Here is a 19545-nt window from a genome sequence, read left to right as displayed (position 1 = left end):
AGTTTTGTTGAATGTTCGCCGGTTCCCGCCTCCTTCTTCCTGTATTTACGAACTGTGTTACAATTCCCATTCATATTTATATATTTTTTTAGCGCACCAAATCTGCCTGGAAGAGAACGTGTGTCTAATTTGCCCTAATGCGCAGTGAGGAGGAGAGTTTGAATGGACAAAGGATCCAAGGATCACAGTTGGAGAATTGCAGAGATTAGTTGAGTCTTGAGTCTCAGAAAGCCTAAAAAAAATGATCAAACAGCACCTACATCACCACAAGTTGTTCGGGAGGGTTTCAAGAAAAATCCTCCTCGCTCATCCAGAAACAAACTCCAGCATATTCAGTTGTAAGACACGACTGGAACTTCAAAAGGGACTGGTTTCTATGGTCAGATGAAAAAAAAGAGCTTTTTGGCAGCAAACCCACCAGATGGGTTTGGTGCACACATGGCTAAGGAGTGCCCCATGCCTATGGTTAAATATAACACTGGATTTTTAATGATGTGGGCCTATTTTTCTGCTGGAGGTCCTGAACATCTTGTTCAAAACCTGATCGTTTCTGCTAGAAATCCAATAATGGGCCGTGGTTGGATCTCCCATCAGGACACTGATCCAAAACAAGCATCAAAACCAACACAAAATTGTGTCTCTGAGCACAAAATGAAGCTTCTGCCATGACCATCCCAGTCCCCTGACCTGAACCCTAAAGAAAATGAGTGAGGTGAACTGAAGAGAAGAAGCACCAACATGGAGCTGGAATCTGAAGGATCTCGAGGGATTCTGTATGAAGGAATGGTCACTGATCTCTTGTCAGGTGTTCTCCAAACTCATCAGGCATTATAGAAGAAGACTCAGAGCTGTTATCTTGGCAAAAGGAGGTTGCAAAAACTATTGAATAAAAGGGTGCCAATAATTGTGGCCAATGTGTTTTGGATATAAACATTTATTTCATAATGTGACTTTCCCCACTTTCAATTCTTTTCCTTCAATGAAAGATTCGATTTTTGCTAATTTTATGAATTAAAGATCAAAAGGATAAACAATGCAGATTAATTTTTACAGTCATCTTTGATCATATTTACCAAGGGTGCCAATAATTCTGACCACCACTGTAGGTATTTAGGTAAATTATCATATATAGGTGGAGTAAAAATCACAAAACATTCATTTTTAGATGAACTGTCCTTTTAATATAACAAAGACTTTATGAGCAGTTAAAGGGGAGATTCAGAATGAAACAACCTCAAATAGATTAAAGCAACTGCTGTTTTTGTGCCTAATTACAGAGGGTGCAGACAGTTGAGGTAAATAACTTTTTTTTAGGTGAGCTACGATTAAATATGGTCACGTTTAAATGTGTGATCAAATGCACATCGTCAAATTTGTGATTATAACCATGTTTTTTTTTTTAATCATGTTGTGTCTGATACCATTCTAGCAACAGGCTCCCTAGGTCCCTGCGGTGACTGGGTTTTGAGAAAAAAAGCTTTTATCGAAATACACATAGGCAGGAGTGCGAGCTCATTAATTCACTGAGATGAGTGCTGGGTTCTGTTAGGCTTTTTCAGCTGTCAGAGACTCTCCCTCTCTGGAGGCCAGTCAGCTATACCAGAGGGAGGACCATTCCAATTCACGCCTGTTATTTCATCTAATGCTGAGGGACGGTGATTTGAGACCTAGGCACCTGGGTTATTCTGCAGTGGTATTGTGGGTTGTGGAAAAGCAGAAAAAAAATGAAATATTGTGTTAAATAAGACAGAAATATACTTTTACAGGACTAAAAAGTCTACACAATGTATTTTATACAGATGTCTATCAGGTATAATTCATTCATTGAATTCAATACAAGTTAAGCTCAATCAAAAAAAAAAAGGAGGTTATTTTGGGTTACAGTACCTATGTTTACATAGACACCTTTTACTTCAATTGGAATGAATTTTACATGAACGCTAAATAAAGTGATTGGGTTGATGTGCACGTCACAATCTGACATGCGCACACTGCACAAATATACAGTTTCCCCCTGTTTGTGCATACAACCATCCTCCTGCTTTGCTTCTTTTCTTTGTTTTAAAGAGCAGACTTAATATTTAACCAATTTTGGTTTCTAATTTAGGAAACGACGAGCATGTGAAGCCATGATGCTTATATTTATCAAGCGATAAAAACGCCCCTTTCCACACTCAAAACAAGGCATCTGTGGATGAAAGTCAGAAACACGGACTAATGGGACTTTGTCCTGCGCAACTTCACAGACAATGAGTGGAAGGAGAATTTTAGAATGAAAGTCATTTATGACACTTCATTCAACAACAACAGCTCGTTTCGTGCATCAGACGAAATTATGGCATTTCAACATCATTGCACATGTGCAGTACTTTCCAGTTTCGGTTTTCAATCCGATCAAGTGTTTACAAGTCCTCTCGATCGGATTAGAAAATGTTTAAACCACCCCTCATAATCTGAACAAAATTTTAACCAGATTTGGCAAATTCAGTCCGACTAACAGTTACACTGTCTTTTTTTATTCTGACTGTGCTACTAGTCCGATTACAAACAGATTATTAGGGTCCATGTAAACGCAGCTAGTGAGACATTTACAATAGAAGTGAATTAGGCCAATTCGTAAATGGTAAAATACCTTCACAAGTATAGCCATGAGACACAAACCAATATGAGTGTTAAGATAACTTCAGTGTGAAAATATCACTTATCAACATTTTCTGTGTATAGTTACATGCCATGATAATGTTGCACATTATTGACTGTAAAAATTATGAGAACAACTTCACAGCACACATAATGCACACATTTTAACAGAAGAATTGTAATATTTTTTTTAAATAAAATTTTAAGCTTCAAAATTCTGCTTTTAAAATTCAGCCCCATTAATTCCATTGTAAGGGACTAGTCTAATCATTTTTGTGATAATCAACATTATGCCGTAATCAACACAAATGCTGTCGATTGAGCTTAACTTGTATTAAGCCCAGAACATTCCTTTAAAGCTAATTAGGGTTGTGACTTTGCCCTATAAAAGCACAGATTACAGTTTTTTTAAGTGACAGGAAGTGATGAAATCACCATAATTTAGTAGTATTTGGTTTTGACTAATTCAAAAAGCATATGAACTTTAGTGACATATCTGTAACCATAGTGGGAAGTCGACAGTAAACATGCTAAGCGATATGTGCGACAGTTGCTATAACAACCAAAGTAAGCCACATCCGCCAGGCTTAAAGCCCTGTGGTGGTAGCACAAAATCAGCCCCCCGAGGTTGAACCGGCTCATTCCAAACTCTGATCCGCTCCTATTTCAGTTGCCCAGTGTAATGCTGGTTAAGACTGCCTTAACACCAACCGGGCACAAGATTTTTTGAATGTTTAGGAACAAGAAAGTCGTAAACCAGTCTTTGTAGTCAAACACAATGGGACACATATCTGGTGACTCCAGGGTAAATGTTCAAACTGTGAATGAACAGGGATGTGATGTGACTAAGTGCACTCTGAATCATCCACACGTCCAATTTATGCTTAACATTATCAAACCTTAAGTCCACAGGGATTTCTTTAGGACTCAAACAGCATGTAACACATGAAAGTACAGAATATTGATTGGGAATTTCTATACTTTAACACACTATAGCACTATCCCCTTTAACACCTCCCACTGAGATAAGCCCATATAAAGAAACAAAGATATATAAATGACACTGTTACCAAGCTACAGTTGCCAAGTTCTGTATCCACACATTCTCATCAGCCTCCTTTGTTTCAAAACCAGGTTATAGAACAATTAGCCTGTTTGAGCATTTGTGTTGGCATGTACATGCTCCTCACTGTTTGCTCTGCCACTTAGCGCCTAATGTCCGGCCTGCCAAGCATGAAAGCAAACTTTCTCCAAGTTGGGATATAAAACCGTAAAACACCTCAAGGTAACTGTTGGAGTCCCTTAGACCTGATACATATTTTATGAAAGTACCTGAAAATTAACACAGATACATTTAACTCTTCACAATTCATAACGCAACACAAGTACATGGTGCATTCCCAGAACTTCTTTGTGTTTCTCACATTAATGTCTTCCTAACACCATTTGGTGACACATTTGTTTTCTTTTTCTGTTAATTTTTCTCCTGGTTCTTCAGCGGGTATGTATGAGAATGTCTGTATTAAATTAATCTAAATATCTTGCATCTCAAAGTCTAGAGCCAGTGTATATTTACAGTTTTAAAAGACTACATGCGTCTTAAATTTGATAAAGGTGTGATTCAAAAGACAATCCATAAGATACACAAAGTGGAGTCGTTTCTATAGCAACATGACCACAAATAATCTCACACCCTCCCACCTAAAGATAATACTGTTAATACTAATGTAGTATTTAACAACAGAGCTCAGGCATAAAGCGCCAAGTAAACACTTACTGTATGGATTTGTAATACACATCTTACATTTAAATACACCGTGGATGAGAGTAAACTTGCTAAATGATTGTGCCTCTGATTTCACTTTAAAGGGGTTTGATATACTCTAATACCAGCTTCTTCAGTCCTTAAACTAGTCCTTATTTCAGACATGCATCAATGCTTCAGAGATTTTTTATCATGTTAAGTAAATTTCCCAGGTACTGTATTTTAATTATTTTTTACATCCATATATAAATTGCATTTTTTTTTTTTTTACATTCAGAACAGCACTGAATGGAAAGTTGTGTGTTAAAGTGGCATCTAAACTACTGCATATTAAAATAATTGTGGAAAATTCAGAATATTTTCAGTTTGCATAAAATACTGTTTATAGGCTACTTAAAAATGCTACTCTGCTACAATTCAACAGCCTAATTGCGGCTACACTCAAGACTAAGTACCTAGTTAATGACTTCCATCTCTATGACTGCAGTTTTCATCTGTTTGTGTCTAAGCATACATGTTTCGGTGTGTACTGCAGTTGTGCCAGTAGTTCATACTACCACAAAAGACTGATTAATAGCATATATTTTTATAATTGCTAGATTGATTTTAGCGATATTCTTTTATATTTGGTAGAAATGTTAAGTTAACTTTACAAAAAAAAAAAATGTACACACGCTCCATAAATTCATTAACACACTTTTGCTGGAAAATGAATGTAAAACATTACTGATTGATTTGTACTTTTCAACACATTCATACTTATGCTTTCAAAACTATCACTAGTAATTCATGCAATTTCGACAAAAACCTCATCTAGCTAATTAGATAACATTATCTTGATGACAAATAAGCAGAATTAGCAACAACAATGCAGAATGCCAATATCACAGAAAACCAAACGTTTATATTTGCGAGGCACAAAAATGGATGTACAAGATCAATGAATTTAAAACTTTGTGGCCGTGGAGAAGTAGCTCAAAAAGGTCTTGACAAGACAAGACTGTCTTGTCAGCTGGGCCACAATTAAATCCTTATTGTTGAAACCTGCAGTTTGTTTGATCGTCCGACATAAATAATGTTGTACTGGAAGATTGGAAGTCACTTTGGACTATAAATCCAAAAACACTAAAACACACTCACACACGTTTACTTAGCTATCTAAATGGGCATATTTCATAGACTTTGACTGTTTTTATGTACAGCTATTTATAAATATACTAAAATTCCCTAACAGAAAACTTTCTGCATTTTTACATTAAAAAAAACTTTTTTTAATTTTATACAGTTTTTACAAATAAGGAAGTCCCCAAAACGAGGTTTTGTCAAATTTAGCACAGTTCTGGGTATAAATTTATCCCCAAAAATATAGGTACACACACACAAAATACAGTGACTTATATTTCGGAAAATACAGTATCTATCACTCTAGCTGTGCAACTGGAGTTTGCAAAAACGTGGCAAACGAATCTTCTGTGTGTGACAGATGGTTTAGAGTGTGCTTTAGGGCACACTCTTGTGCTTAGCAACAACTGACCCACTGAGTTATTGACTCCAAATCAGATAAAATGAGATCAAACATCAGGGGGCTGGAGTTTTCTTGCTGGAGCTGAAGCATGCCTGAAATCTTTGACTGCAGAGATGTGCACAAAAATGTGATTTCCCCCCACTTAGCACATGTAGTACATGGAGAATGGCCTGGTGTAACAAAGCATTTCATATCAGACAACAACAACAACACTTCCCAAATGGCACATGGTCCTGGGAGAACACTTGATTATGGTATATATCTGAGCAACAACTTTCTCTCTCTCCACCCATCTAGTCTCACTTCACGCTTATGTTCTGTGTGTTTGAAAGCATCATCATCATAAAAAAGCTTTTAGTGGTCACAACGTGTTACACTGAAACTTTCCACTGACATCCTCCGAGGCAGAAGGGGAGCTTTAGATTCCCACCTGCTTAAGCCAGACTCTTTCCTGCACCCCTCTGTCCATCTCTGTGTGATCCCATGCCCTCGTTCTCTACTCTTCCTCCCCTCCATCAGCGGTCCCTCCCCTGCACCCACCCTCCTTGCTCCAAATTCAACAAACCGGGGAAGACGGAGCACAAACAGAAGCTGTTCCGCTTCTTACCAGTGCTTGCTGTGAGGCCAGTCCTGACCTCTTGGTAGACCCCTGTCTGGAGCTCAGTCTCTTCCAAGACTCTGAGAAGCGCCCTCTGGTGGAGGGGCGTCCAGGCCCCTGCGCCTCCTCCCTCGTGGAGCTGACCTTGAAGCCTTCTCTCCTGCCCTCCCACTTTCTTTTAGTCATAACTCTGAAGGTTTCCTTGACGACTCTGGAACGAAAGCCACGGAAACAAGGAGCCCTACACTGTGATGATTCGTCTTCCTTTAAAACTCTATCCAAGTGTCAGGGCATTTCTTTCCTGTTCTTTTCTTGAACAGAGAAGCAAAAGAAGTGGATGGAGTTTGGCTTCTACACCCTGTTGCATGTGGTCCCGCTGCTTCAGTTAATGTAGGAGGCTTCATCCATAGATAGAATAACACAGAAGGAGAGAGACGGAAAAAAAAAATGTAGCCGGCACAGCCCCGCCTGCAAGGTTCCTCTCCTGTTTTCAGTCTTCTGATGTCTTCAAACTGAGCAGGCAAAGGCAAAGGCAAAGCGAGTCACTCTGGAACTGAGCTCTCATCCTCACACTCTCTCTCCACCCTCATTCACACACTCTCCCTCCCTTCCTCCCTCCCTCTCCACTTGTTATATCTCCCCCTCTCGTCTGCTTCACTGCCAAAGTTCACAGCTCACGTGTCGCCCGCTCTCACCGTACAGCGTTTGTGGAGATTAAAGAGTTATTCAGAACAGAAGGTTTCTACAGGTTCCCCCTCTCTTTCTCCCCTGTGGTCTCTCACTGGTTTTAATCGACACAAGAATGCGGGCTTCACATCAGCAGAGCCCCACGCACTCACCGGTACAAAACACTTACTACTTTGTGATTTCAAAACCTAAGAACTTTTGTTACAGTTAACATGAAAGATGATTCACCTTTCACCAAAGAGGTGACCCCCAGATATTATGTACCACTTATTGGGGGAATGGACTGTAATTTTTGGTAGTAAAGAGTCAGAGGCTGGAGTTTTTCCCCTAATGAAAACATCTCTGCACTGTCATGTGTTCTACAACCAAGGGAAACAGACCTACTTTACATAGATAAAATGAAGACTGAACTTCCTCTTGCTGGGCTGGTAAAAATACAAATCAAAGCAATGAATGTGGAAATTTAAATATTGTAAATTAGATCTAGGCCTACCAATGCAAACACACAAAATCAGAGTAGGATTGTACTATTACTACATAGTGACATATATTAATAACTGAAGATTTGTGTAAAAGACCTGACAAACCATTGACAATATTTACACCTCTGAAATATTGAATGTTGTGATAAACCATGCGTAAGACCCACAAACTCAAAGTTGTCATGGCTACAGCAAGAAAACACCAGTCCAGCATAGCTGGTGGTTCATTAGCATTCCAGTTTACATCAACACTTAAAAACTACAAAGGAATATGCCCCATATACTGAAGCAACAATTATAGAACTTTTTCTCTGAGATGCAATTATGACATTTCAAAGTACAAATTAAAAATATTAAAAATGTACGTATGTACATAACTGGGATTCAAACAAGAAAATTATTTTGGATGGGTTTTGTTAAACGAGACACTTAAGATTCAATTTAGAGCTGAAGGTTCTGGTTCAGGCTCATGGATACCCCAATGGCCTTCATCTGATTAGGAATAAGAAAGTAACATGTTTCTAAAGGCTTTCCAATGAGTTTAATTAAAAGTTTAAGCGAGAAGACTCTAAGGACCTGAAAGAAAAATCTCAGCATGTAACCTTATGTAAAGCCCACAGCACACTGAGTCATCACCCTTGGAAGTAAGCGTGGTATTTTATTAAAAAAGCTGCTTGTTAGATCTGAGAAAACAAATAAGACCAACATATTTTCTGACTAAAAGAACAGTTTGCTGTTGGTCAGCAGCAAAAAACATCTCTAGTTTCTTTTTTAAATAAGAAACAAAAGTGGTTCTAGGAACAATTAAAAAAAAGAAAAAACAGAAAGCTAATGTAATTTTTTCGTTCCATTGACTTCCATTCAAACGCATGCGAATGCATCAGACCGGAAAATTCCGCATTTCGCTGCGTTCCAAAGTTCAAGTTTGGTGAACTCTGACCTGCGAATTCACATCACGTGAAGACGTGCGGCCAGTAGAAGATCGATTTGTCACGGCATGACCTCTTGGCTGAATTAAAAGAATATATTTGCAGTAAAGTCGAGTAGGTTCTATATTTTTACATTTTGAATGTATTACTTTAAGTTATGTGTTGAATTCATGTTTATAAAAAAGACGCTGTGGACCGTGACGTCATATCTCGACCGTTAAAGCATCCGAAGAAATTTCGCACATTCAAAGTCTAGTGTGACCCCGCGCGGCTTAAGCTTTAGCTTTGACCATGTATGACTAATTCAAAAACAAAAGATAAGTAATAATAACAACGTTTATTGTCATTCAGTGTAAGATTTGTATATAATTCTCTGGGACCACTTTTCCTTCACAGCTTTACTTTTCTTCCTAAGAACAAAATTCAGCAGGGCTCATCAAAATTGCTATTTGGTATTACAAAGACTGTTTGATTAGACCAAATTTTTCTCAATCTGCCGACATCCGACTCACAGGGGCCAATCATCTCCCATTATTCACTTAGGTCATTTTATCCATTATGCCCCCTACCAAGTGCTCAGACCAGCAATTTTGTAACCGATTAAATCAGTTTACACTGTTTTTACGAGTTTTCAGTATCAAGTATGTCCAACATTCACACAAACCAGAATACAGGGAAAATAAAGGTAAATATATACATATATATATATATATATATATATATATATATATATATATATATATATATACACACACACACACACACACACACACACACACACACCTTTATGCGACAATAATGCTTTAACAGTTAAAAAATAGTGTTTTTAAAGCAGGCTATGTTTGACCCTATGAATCACCCATAGTTCAAGCCAGGGTTGCCAGGTTAGCAGTTTTTTCCAAGACCAAACATTATTTGTAGCGCACCTTCTCATTCAATAATCGAAGGGAGCTTTGTGCGTTGTTACTTCTGATAAGAAACAAAGTCTCAGCTTTCAAATTCAAACAATAAATGCCATTTTGAAGCTCGTATTTGTGGCGTGACAGATCATGCCTCAGTTCAAGCAGGAGTCTTTTCTTGCACTTTAATACAAGTAACAGCATAAAAAACATGCATGAACATCAAAAGGTATGTTAAAAGATACTGTGTAAATCTTCCTGAAATGTATCGTGTCTCGTGTAATCTCTCAATTGGAAAGACATCAATAAAACAGCTTGTGAACAGTATGTCACTTAACATTGCATTTACCTCAGGAAAGTTATCCAATGTTTACAGTTTGTTAGTAATAAAAAAAACTAGAGAGGAGAGGAGAGGCTTATTTACTGTTAATTATATGTGTATGTTTGAATAAATTTGCTATGAAGACAAGTGTTTATGAAACTACCGTATGTGCAACTGAGCTGTATTCAAACATTTCAGTTTTTATTTGAGTGTAAATATTATCTTAGAAAATAAATAGCTGTTGAATATAATAGTTTGGGCTCTGGTGTTAATTTTAACCTTGAATATTATAGTATTGTACCAAATGAGAGGGTTCCTTGAATAGTTTTCTTTACCACATTAGTTGGGAGAGATTTTTTTCATTAAGAATATCAAACTGTATCGGTAGATATCATTCTGTAGTCTTGAAGCTGTAACTGTAGCTCTTACCTTCATTTCTGTGCAGAGAGGTTGCAAAACTCTCCTCGCTTGGACTTTTCTTGTCATGGTGTCCTGTTCAATGAGGAAAAGATAGAGCATTCACTTTCTATTTAATAAATAATGATTTATAATGTTATTTATTTATAATTTATTTAAAATGTTAATGTAGGGTATAGGAAAACTTTTTAACTTCTTTTTATTTAGAGTAATTCATGACTCCAAAGGATGTCTACCTGGAGTATAATCACTATATTGGTTTCAGACAAATCCATAAATCTTACAAAAAAATGAAGCCTAAGAAAGACAGAATTAATCCTGCAACTGAGCAGATAAATAACATCATACAAGGCAGGGCTGAGCGTGTGAAGGTTAGTCTGTATTATTAATCGCGAGAGGAAATAATGACTGTTTTGCGACTACAGAGCAATAAAAACCTGTTACCATCCGTATCTGTCAGCATGTGTGTATATGTAAGCCTGCAATGCCATTGGAGAGACACATAAATGGAAAAAGATATATTTATAATGGTAAGATATTTAAATTTCATTTAATTTGCTCAAATGAAAAGTTTAATAACTAAATTATAATGACAGAAATCACTGGAGTATCTTGAGTTAACTAGAAGATGGGAACTACTTATCTGATTAAATCACAGTGGCAATTTCTTTGAGGCAGCAATAGGCTGTCATTTTAAAGAAACTGATGAATCTGCTCAGGTAAAATATGAAAAAAGAGAAGAAAAAAATCTGCATCACATGGTACAGTGAAAACCTATAAGAAATATGTGAATAGAGTGTGTGTGATCGATTTAATGATAGTTCCGTATTACAATTAGTGGGTGAAAGACGATTTCAGCCTCAAACTAGCACTCCCACGGACCACCCACAGTTTGCTCTCAGAACATCTTTAGCATACAGCACAGAAACCTAAAAAGCATCTCAATCTGATGAGGTTTAATCTGGCTGATTGTATCCTATTCTGTAAAAAAAGAATTCATGTCCATTAGACATTAATGTCTTCCTAATGTCCTACTCCGTTAAATGTCCTCCTACATTTAATGTCCATTAGAAAAACCAAGTCACTTTTACAAGGTAATTGTTATACAAAAAATACAATAAGCAAGCACAACTTATTGCTTAATTTAACAGATTAATTATATCAAAAACTTGAAATATAAAAATACTCAGAATTTTGTTTGAGACCTTGAGTAGCAAGATAAGTGTTGGTTCCAGATATATTTTTCAGGTAATTTTTTTCATTAGGATTTAAGAAAAATCTTCTTTAATAAGTTCTAAGACATGAGCCAAACCAACCAGCTCTGAGATTAATCAAAACATTAAAAAATGCTGCCCCTGGTTTCACAGGCAAGGCTCTAGTCCAAGACTAAAATGCATGTTTGAGCTGTTTTAACTGAAAGCAACTTGCAATGAATAAATTGTCATTGACATTGTTTTGTCTCAAGATGCACATCAGTAATGTTTTTTCTTAAGGCGTGTTTATAAAAGCTACTTAAATGTCCTAATTGAACTATAAGATTATAACTGAACAATCTAAGCCCTGTCTGTGAAACCAGAAAACCTTGAAGTATTTTTTCAAAAAGACAAAGGTGTAACACTGTGTACATACCACTTAAATGCAGTTAAAAACGTCTCGGTTACGTATGTAACCCTCGTTCCCTGAAGGAGGGAACGGAGACGTACGTCAGTAGTGACCGACGAATTGGGATATCGCTAGAGAGCCCCTATCAGCTTCGAGAAGACTAAAACAAGCCAATGAACATTGGCGTGCGATATTTGCATAACGCACCCCTCCCCATCCGGGGCATATAAAAGGGGGAGGAGATGCAATCGCACTCTGTTTTTCGCTGAGGAGACAACTGGTGTCCGCACAACAGCGAGGGTACAGAAACTGTGGCGACGGGACGTACGTCTCCGTTCCCTCCTTCAGGGAACGAGGGTTACATACGTAACCGAGACGTTCCCTTTCAGTCGGTCACGTTCGACGTACGTCAGTAGTGACCGACGAATTGGGATCCCAAATAAAACGCCACAGTTACGAACCCCTTCCAGTGCCCAGCGCAAGCTCAGCCGCCCGTCGCACCAATTGGGACGGTGAAGGGGGCGAGCTTACGCCGGGAAGTCTACTGCTGTTCCGATATACCCACTAAGTAAACTAGACTACACTGGGGAAGCGAACCCGTAGGGGGGCGCTGCGGAGCCACTACCCACCCAGTGGGGAAGGAATTTACGTGGAACATATGGCCTGGCCCGAAGGGCAGAACGCATATGAGTCCCTGGGATGGCTCCACCTGAGTAGGGGGAGACTCATCTGGCAGGTGACAGCAGAAACTCTGCTAAGGGGAAGACACGGGCTCACCGTAGGGAGTAACCGTGGACAATACACATATGGAGTCACTCACCTAGAGGGATTGCAACATATGGAACCCAACCAACAGACAACATCGAAGATGGATGTTGGTCTGGCATCAGACACTCCGCAATGTCCGAGCCGAAAGGGGAGGCGGAGGAACTCGACAGGGTTCACCGATCGGGGAACACGACTGGAGTCAAAGATGCACGTATCCAGCCCAGAGGGCGGGAATGGCATTGCAAGCCGACACATAGAACAGGTTCAACGCGTCTACCGGCTCGTGGAAGCGAGTACACGGGAAGAAACCGGTTCCACACGTAAGCTATAAAACCTAGCAAACGTGTTTGGTGTCGCCCAGCCCGCAGCTCTACAGATATCTGTCAGCGAGGCGCCCTGAGCCAACGCCCAGGAAGAGGCCACTCCTCTGGTGGAGTGGGCTCTCAACCCGAACGGGCAAGGCACGCCCTGGGAATCATAAGCCAGGGCGATGGCATCCACAATCCAGTGGGCCATCCTCTGCTTGGAGACAGCCTTCCCTTTCTGCTGGCCTCCGTAACAGACAAAGAGCTGCTCTGAGGTCCTGAAGCTTCGAGTTCTATCCACGTAAACGCGCAGAGCGCGGACTGGACAGAGCAAAGCCAGGGCTGGGTCTGCCTCCTCCGAAGGCAGCGCTTGCAGGTTCACTACCTGATCTCTGAAGGGAGTGGTAGGAACCTTGGGCACATATCCAGGCCGGGGTCTCAAGATAACGTGAGAATCACCAGGCCCGAATTCCAGGCACGATTCGTCGACCGAAAATGCATGCAGGTCCCCTACCCTCTTGAGTGAGGCCAATGCAACCAGGAGGACGGTCTTAAGGGACAGTACTTTTAACTCGACTGATTGCAAGGGCTCGAAGGGATGACGCCGAAGGGATGAAAGAACTAAGGAGAGATCCCAAGAGGGTATGGAGGGGGGACGAGGCGGATTCAGTCTCCTCGCTCCCCTCAGGAACCTGACGACCAGATCGTGCTTCCCCAAGGACTTCCCATCAACTGCATCGTGATGTGCGGCAATGGCGGCAACATACACTTTGAGGGTGGAGGGAGACAGCCTTCGCTCCAGACCCTCCTGCAGGAAGGAAAGCACGGATCTGACCGAGCATGATCGGGGGTCTTCTCGGTGAGAAGAGCACCAGTCAACGAACAGGTTCCACTTCAACGCATAGAGACTCCTAGTGGAAGGAGCTCTTGCGGAAGTGATAGTGTCTACAACCGCTTGCGGGAGATCACTTAGAACCTCCGCATCCCGTCCAGGGACCACACGTGGAGGTTCCACAGGTCGGGACGCGGGTGCCACAGGGTGCCCCCTCTCTGAGTCAGAAGATCCTTCCTCAGAGGAATGGGCCAGGGAGGGGCTGTCGTGAGGAGCATCAGGTCCGAAAACCAAGTCCGGGTGGGCCAATAAGGGGCCACCAGCAAGACCTGCTCCCCATCCTCCCTGAGCTTGCACAAGAGTTGAGTAAGAAGGCTCACTGGGGGAAACGCATACTTGCGAAGACCCCGGGGCCAACTGTGTGCCAGTGCATCCGTGCCGAGGGTACCTGCGGTCAGGGAATAGAACCACTGGCACTGAGCATTCTCCTGGGAGGCAAACAGATCTATCTGAGCCTCGCCGAAGTAATGCCAAATCAGCTGGACCACCTGGGGATGGAGTCTCCATTCGCCCGCAAGTGGAGGCTGCCGTGAGAGCTCGTCGGCTGCACGGTTGAGCACACCCGGGACATGAATGGCACGAAGCGACCTCAGATGCTTCTGACCCCATAACAAGAGATGGCGGGCGAGTTGCGACATGCGGCGGGAGCGTAGACCACCTTGATGATTGATGTACGCTACGGTCGCGATGTTGTCTGAGCGGACTAGAACGTGCTTGCCTGACAACAGCTCCTTGAAGCGGCCCAGCGCAAGACGAACTGCCAGCAACTCGAGGCAATTGATATGCCAATGCAGCTGAGGCCCCGTCCAAAGACCTGAGGCTGCATGCCCGTTGTACGTGGCGCCCCACCCTGAGGTCGAGGCGTCTGTGTGAACCACAGCATGCCTGGACACCTGTTCGAGGGGAACTCCTGCCCGCAGGAACGAGGGGTCTGACCATCGAGTGAGGGCACGGCGGCAGCTCAGTGTCACAGAAACACGGAACGTGCCGCGTTGCCACGCCCATCTCGGGACCCGGCCGTGGAGCCAGTGTTGGAGCGGCCTCATATGAAGCAATCCGAGCGGCGTGACTGCGGCTGCGGATGCCATATGCCCCAGGAGCCTCTGAAACATTTTCAGTGGGGCCGCTGTCCTGCACTTGAGCGCACTCAGGCAGTTCAACACCGACTGGACGCGCTCCTCTGTGAGTTGCGCAGTCAGGGCGACCGAGTCCAGTTCCATACCGAGATAAGAGATCCTCTGCCCGGGGGAGAGTTTGCTCTTGTCCCAGTTGACCCGAAGACCCAACCGGCTGAGGTGAGCCAACACCAGATCCCTGTGTTCGCACAACTGCTCCCGCGAACTGGCTAGAATAAGCCAGTCGTCGAGATAGTTGAGAATACGAACGCCTTGTTCCTTGAGGGGAACAATGGCCGCCTCCGCAACCTTCGTAAAGACGCGGGGAGACAGGGCCAGCCCGAAGGGCAGGACTTTGTACTGATATGCCCGACCCTCGAACGCAAACCGTAGGAAGGGTCTGTGACGAGGCAGAATCGAGACATGAAAGTAAGCGTCCTTCAGGTCTATTGCTGCGAACCAATCTTGGGGACGGATGCATTGAAAAATGCGTTTCTGCGTCAACATCTTGAACGGCAGCCTGTGAAGGGACCGATTCAGGACTCGCAGATCCAAGATTGGCCGTAACCCACCTCCTTTCTTCGGTACAATGAAGTAGGGACTGTAAAACCCTGACTTCATATCGGCTGGAGGGACCGGCTCGATTGCACCCTTCGCCAGGAGGACAGCAATCTCCGCCCGAAGAACAGGAGCACTGTCCAGTGACACCTGAGTGTAGTGGACACCTCTGAACACCGGGGGACGCCGGGCGAACTGAATCGCATAGCCGAGCCTGATAGTGCGGATGAGCCAGCGGGACGGGCTGGGAAGCGCTAACCAGGCTTCCAGACACCGAACGAGCGGGACCAAGGGCACCACAGGTGCACCGGAAGTGGGGCAGCGAGGCAGAATACTGGGACTCGACTCGGACAGCGCAGCGGCCCGAAGTGGAGTCAGATTCTGCGGGGTGACAGCACCGATGGGAGACAGTACACGTGGTACGGCCTGCACCATCGGGGCGCCCCCCACTGGCGAAATGAGAGGGGGCTGCGGACACCGAGGCAGAGCCCCGGGTCCTGACAACCGCGCCCTCTTGTGACCTGGAGGATGGAAGGGAAACAGCTCTTTCTGTGAAAAGGTGGGTACCGCTGGACTCCGGAGAGCCAGCGGCGGGACAGACACAACAAGTTTCTCCCGGCCCTCCCCCGGGAGTGGAGGGGCAGATGGAATCCCCCCCGAAGAGCTGCAACTTCCTCCTCCAGGTCGCCCGCTTCAGGATCGCGACTTCCTCGACCTCTTGCCACCTGGCTTGGCTTGAGCGGGCTGGGCGCCCCGGCCGGCGCCGGCTCCCTGCTGTTTGGCTGGTGGAGGCTGCTGCTTGGCCAACTTAGCAGGGGTGGAGGACGACGCGGGTGGGCGCCCTCGGCGACGAGCAGGCTGAGGTTGCGCCGCCGGCGGGGTGGAGGCAGCAGCGGGCCGGCGGGGCAAGACGTGTTTAATTGCCTCAGCCTGCTTCTGGGCAGCGGAGAACTGTTGGGCGAAGCTCTCCACCGCGTCGCCGAATAGGCCAGCCTGGGACACGGGGGAGTCCAGGAACCGATATTTATCGGCTTCCCTCATGTCAGCCAGGTTTAGCCATAGATGGCGCTGCTGGACTACCATAGTAGCCATCGCTTGACCAACGGAGCGTGCTGTCACTTTAGTCGCCCGGAGGGCGAGATCGGTGGCAGCGCGCAACTCCCCCAACAGATGTTGGTCAAGACCACCCTGCGGCATCTCCGATAACGCTTTTGCCTGGTATACCTGCAAAAGGGCCATGGCATGCAGGGCGGAGGCGGCCTGCCCACAAGCTCTATAAGCCTTCTCCGTCAGAGAGGAAGAAAACTTACAGGCCCGGGACGGAAGGCGTGGGTCACCACGCCAGCCGGCGGCCGTAGGGCACAACTGCATCGCTACAGACCGTTCGACTGGAGGGATCCCCGTATAGCCTTTAGCCTCACCGCCATCCAGGGTGGTGAAGGCGGACGAGGGGCCTGGTCTCGAACGAACACTATACGGCGTCCGCCAAGACCTGGTCACCTCGTCGTGCACCTCCGGGAAGAAAGGCATCGGGGCGGGACGCTGAGGACCAGCGCGGCCCGCCCCGAGGTACCAATCGTCAAGCCGAGAGGGGCCGGGACAGGGTGGAGGGTTCCACGCGAGCCCGACGCTCTCGGCTGCCCGGGAAAGCACAGCCATCAACTCAGGATCCGACTCGGCCACAGCCGCCACGCCATGAGACGGGGGCTCAGCCGAGTCATCCTCTCCCGAGGACTCATGCTCGCCTTCCGATACCGTGATCGACATCTGGTCCTCCGCAGGTGCACCGAAGGACAATACTGGACGCTCCGAAGAGGGCCCAGCATGACACGGCGGTAACACCACTGGCTGCGGTGCTGTAGAGGCGGCAGGGGCCCGCGGAGCAACGCTCGGCGGGGAAGCCCTAACCGTGACCCTCAAGTCACCCTGCCTACACGCCGACGAACCGTCACTCCGACCGAAGCCAGAGAAAACGGCCGCACGGGGCATAGGGGAGGGGACCCCCGCTCCCTGAGAACCAAGGAACGAAAGTCTCGACCTCAGCACCGCGATAGTCATGTTCCCACAATGAGAACATGAACCATCTACAAACGCGGCCTCAGCGTGCTGAACGCCCAAGCACGTGATACAGCGATTGTGCCCATCAGCAGGGACCAGGGAACGACCACATCCAGTAGCGCACAGACGAAATGCCATCTCCCCAGATGCAGGGTTCGTCTGTAAAGTCTAATAGAGGGGGAACTCACAGCTCTTTGTGAATGAGACACACAGGGAGTGTCACGAAGTGTGTAAAACACACACACACAGGACCCGGCCAAATCGCAGACCAAACAATGTTGGGATTACAGCGGAACGCTGTCTCACAGCCGATGTTGCTGCCCGGACCCGGAAGCTCGTGGACTCGCTGCAGTGTCGTAGCGCCAAACACGGTAAGAGTGCTGTTTTTCTTCTTTTTTGAAGATCTTCTCAGCCGTAGGACACCAAAGCTTGGCTCCGAAGCGAAAGACAGAGTGCGATTGCATCTCCTCCCCCTTTTATATGCCCCGGATGGGGAGGGGTGCGTTATGCAAATATCGCACGCCAATGTTCATTGGCTTGTTTTAGTCTTCTCGAAGCTGATAGGGGCTCTCTAGCGATATCCCAATTCGTCGGTCACTACTGACGTACGTCGAACGTGACCGACTGAAAGGGAACCGTAATATTGTGAAAGTTATTTTAAATTGTAACAATGTTTCCTATTTTATCAGGGAAAGCCCTGAATGGTGTAATCAAATTATAACTAAATTATTTATTAGTTTTATATTCTGATATAAACAAAGTATTTTTGGATTACACTTTATTTTAAGGTGTCCTTTTTAGTGTAGATGCATTTAAGAATTGAGTAATATTTAACTGCATGTACTTACTATAGGTTTAAGATTAGGACCAGAGTTTGATTTAGGTTTAGTTGCATGTAATTATGCATAATTTATAGTTAGTACTACAGTAACTACATGTAGCATGTGAAACAAGGACACTGTAAAATATTTAAAAATATTTAAAAATGTTGTCCTTACTCTTAAAAATAAAGGTTCTTTATCAGCATCTGTGGTTCAATGAAGAACCATTAACAACTATTAAACTTCTCCAATGGAAAACTTTCTTTTTATTTGAAAAATGTTCTTCAGATTATCACACAGATAAAGGTTAAGATTAATAATAAAATAATGGTTCTTTTAAGAACTGTTCCAGAACCAAAAGGGTTTTTCTATAGCTTTGCTGTGAAAATTCCCTTTAGGAACCTTTATTTTTAAGTGTGAAAGATATTTCCTAAGTAATTTCATAAGTAGTTTAGTTGTTTAAAAGAAATTGCACTGTTAAAACATTGTTTTAAAAAAAGTTAGAAAAATACAACTCCTGCAGACTACTTGGGCCCTATTTTAACGATCTAAATGCAAAGTGTAAAGCGCACGGCGCAGGTGCACTCAGGGCATGTCCAAATCCACTTTTGTTATTTTAACGACGGAAAAATGGTCAGTTTTTGAAATGGGTTGTCCCTATTCTCTTAATGAGTAATGGGCGTAACGTTCAATAAACCAATCAGAGCGTCATCTCCCATTCCCTTTAAGAGCGAGATGCGCTCGCGCCATCGCGGATTGCTATTTACATGGCGGAATTTGTTGGCGGAAAAGCTGAACGCTTTTCAAGTGAAGAAACCGATCTGCTCGTGCGCGAAGTTAAAGTCAGTTAATATATATGTGTGTGTATTGGCACGATTGTTCAATTAATTAGCCAGTTTCGTTCATCATTATAAGTAGTAATAGGCTGAATTGAAAATAAGTAGCCTAATTCTAATACACGCAATGACTATTCATCATGACATTTTTATATTTATGTAGCCTACACAATAATATTCTTTTACACTGTAATCCTTTTGTTTTTAATATTTGGCATGTTTGTGTGCTGCGCATCCCTGTGTGTATTAAGCAAAGTCAACGCGCACTGTGGACGCGCCCAGAGGTGCAGTTTCTACCAACGCGCTCTAACAAAAAAATATTGCGC

The 19545-nt window shown here is 43.8% G+C and overlaps 1 protein-coding gene across 4 annotated transcripts in view; it reads right to left on the bottom strand.

The window, feature by feature from the left end:
- The window catches only part of trpm3 (transient receptor potential cation channel, subfamily M, member 3), a 193307-nt gene that overhangs the window by 163666 nt on the left and 10096 nt on the right, over positions 1–19545 (bottom strand). For all 4 annotated transcript variants that reach the window (XM_048187558.1, XM_048187563.1, XM_048187561.1 and 1 more), the window contains exon 2: positions 10277–10339. In XM_048187558.1, the coding sequence (XP_048043515.1) occupies positions 10277–10339 (63 nt within the window). The remainder of the gene's footprint in view (positions 1–10276; positions 10340–19545) is intronic.

This window comes from Megalobrama amblycephala, linkage group LG4, assembly GCF_018812025.1.
Source record: "Megalobrama amblycephala isolate DHTTF-2021 linkage group LG4, ASM1881202v1, whole genome shotgun sequence".
NCBI lineage: Eukaryota > Metazoa > Chordata > Actinopteri > Cypriniformes > Xenocyprididae > Megalobrama > Megalobrama amblycephala.
This window is presented reverse-complemented; position numbering and strand designations above follow the sequence as displayed.